The 1,417-nt window shown below is 39.7% G+C and overlaps 1 protein-coding gene across 1 annotated transcript in view; it reads left to right on the top strand.

Moving 5' to 3' along the window:
- Positions 1 to 1,417, top strand: part of ublcp1 (ubiquitin-like domain containing CTD phosphatase 1) — a gene marked incomplete in the record, with an annotated part of 16,756 nt that overhangs the window by 1,148 nt on the left and 14,191 nt on the right. The window contains 5 exon segments of the mRNA XM_042222300.1: positions 4 to 95; positions 382 to 467; positions 563 to 678; positions 815 to 913; positions 1,284 to 1,322. Coding sequence (XP_042078234.1) covers positions 4 to 95; positions 382 to 467; positions 563 to 678; positions 815 to 913; positions 1,284 to 1,322 — 432 coding nt within the window.

Here is a 1,417-nt window from a genome sequence, read left to right as displayed (position 1 = left end):
CAGGTAAACCAGCAGAGGATGAGATGAAGCTGGGCTCGTTGAAGTTGAAGCCTAATACCAAGATCATGATGATGGGTACCAGAGAGGAGAGTCTGGTAGGTGGATAGAGAAAATGAAAAAAAATATATCTGGCTGGAACTATTATAGAAGGACTGTGTGCCTGGCTAGTGTTCAGGTTTACTAGACAAGAGAGGTGAGGGGTAACTTGTAAATAATCTGTTTAGTCAGGATTTTGGAATCAGCTAGCTTTGATTAATGGATCAGAAAATGGTTGTTTAGGTGAAGATCTGACAGCCGTTGACATTTTTGAGGGATATATGCTATGGGTATAATGTACTGACTGATACAGTTTTAACCGTGCACATATTTTGTTTCGTGAAGGAAGACGTTTTAGCCCCTCCACCAGAGAATGATGACGTTGTCAATGATTTTGACATTGAGGAGGAGGTCATTGAAGTGGAGAACAGGTCTGTCAGAATTTTAGAAATTGTTGAAGGAAACCTGTCTTTGCGTGTGGATGTGTGGGTGCATTTGAGAAACAAATATTGTTTTATGTCTTCAGAGAGGAGAACCTGGCAAAAATAGCTAGAAGAGTCAAAGAGTACAAGGTAGAGGAACTAAACCCTCCTAGAGAAGGCAAGAGGCTCCTGGTTCTGGATGTGGACTACACACTGTTTGGTGAGTTGATATCATCATGTGTCTCTTTAATAAGATGCTTTGCAAGAAACAAAAGAGGAGGCTTTGCAGTTACTGTCTGTTTATCAGCTGCTTGTTTTACCATGAACACCCATACAATAATCCTGTGTGTGTTCAGATCACAAGTCATGTGCAGAAACAGGTCAGGAGCTGATGAGACCCTACCTTCACGAGTTCCTGACATCAGCCTATGAGGACTACGATATTGTAATTTGGTGTACGTATCTGTCCGTCTCTTTCCCTTGTCTGTGGCAGTGGTTCCTTTCTTTTGTGTTAGAGTGTGGGGTTTTCGTATAAATATGTCTGTCTAGTTAATTCCTGATGTTTTGGCCCAAATTGAGCATCTGATCCACCAAGAAGAACAAAAAAAACCAACCAAAAAAAACAGACTGAGCTCGCCCATTTTTGTAATGGTGGTAAATACCCAATTAAATGTCCAGTATGTGTTTGGAGAACCGCGTCCTCTCACTGAGATGCCTCTTGTGCTTGGGTGTGTGTAGACATTGTGTTGTGTTTAATTGTTATTTTTTTCTTTCATGATTTAATTCATTACTAATTAACACACATAATGTGTTTTCTCTTTTAAGCTGCCACAAGTATGAAATGGATTGATGCAAAAATGAAGGCAAGTACTTCTCTTATTTCTTTACCATTTCTTTTATTATCCTGTACATTTTGTTGCCAAAAGGTGGCAGTGTTAACCAAGTTGGCATACATTATA

The sequence above is a fragment of the Haplochromis burtoni genome, unplaced genomic scaffold (genome assembly GCF_018398535.1).
Source record: "Haplochromis burtoni strain Fernald_Lab_line unplaced genomic scaffold, NCSU_Asbu1 Contig_83, whole genome shotgun sequence".
NCBI lineage: Eukaryota > Metazoa > Chordata > Actinopteri > Cichliformes > Cichlidae > Haplochromis > Haplochromis burtoni.
This window is presented reverse-complemented; position numbering and strand designations above follow the sequence as displayed.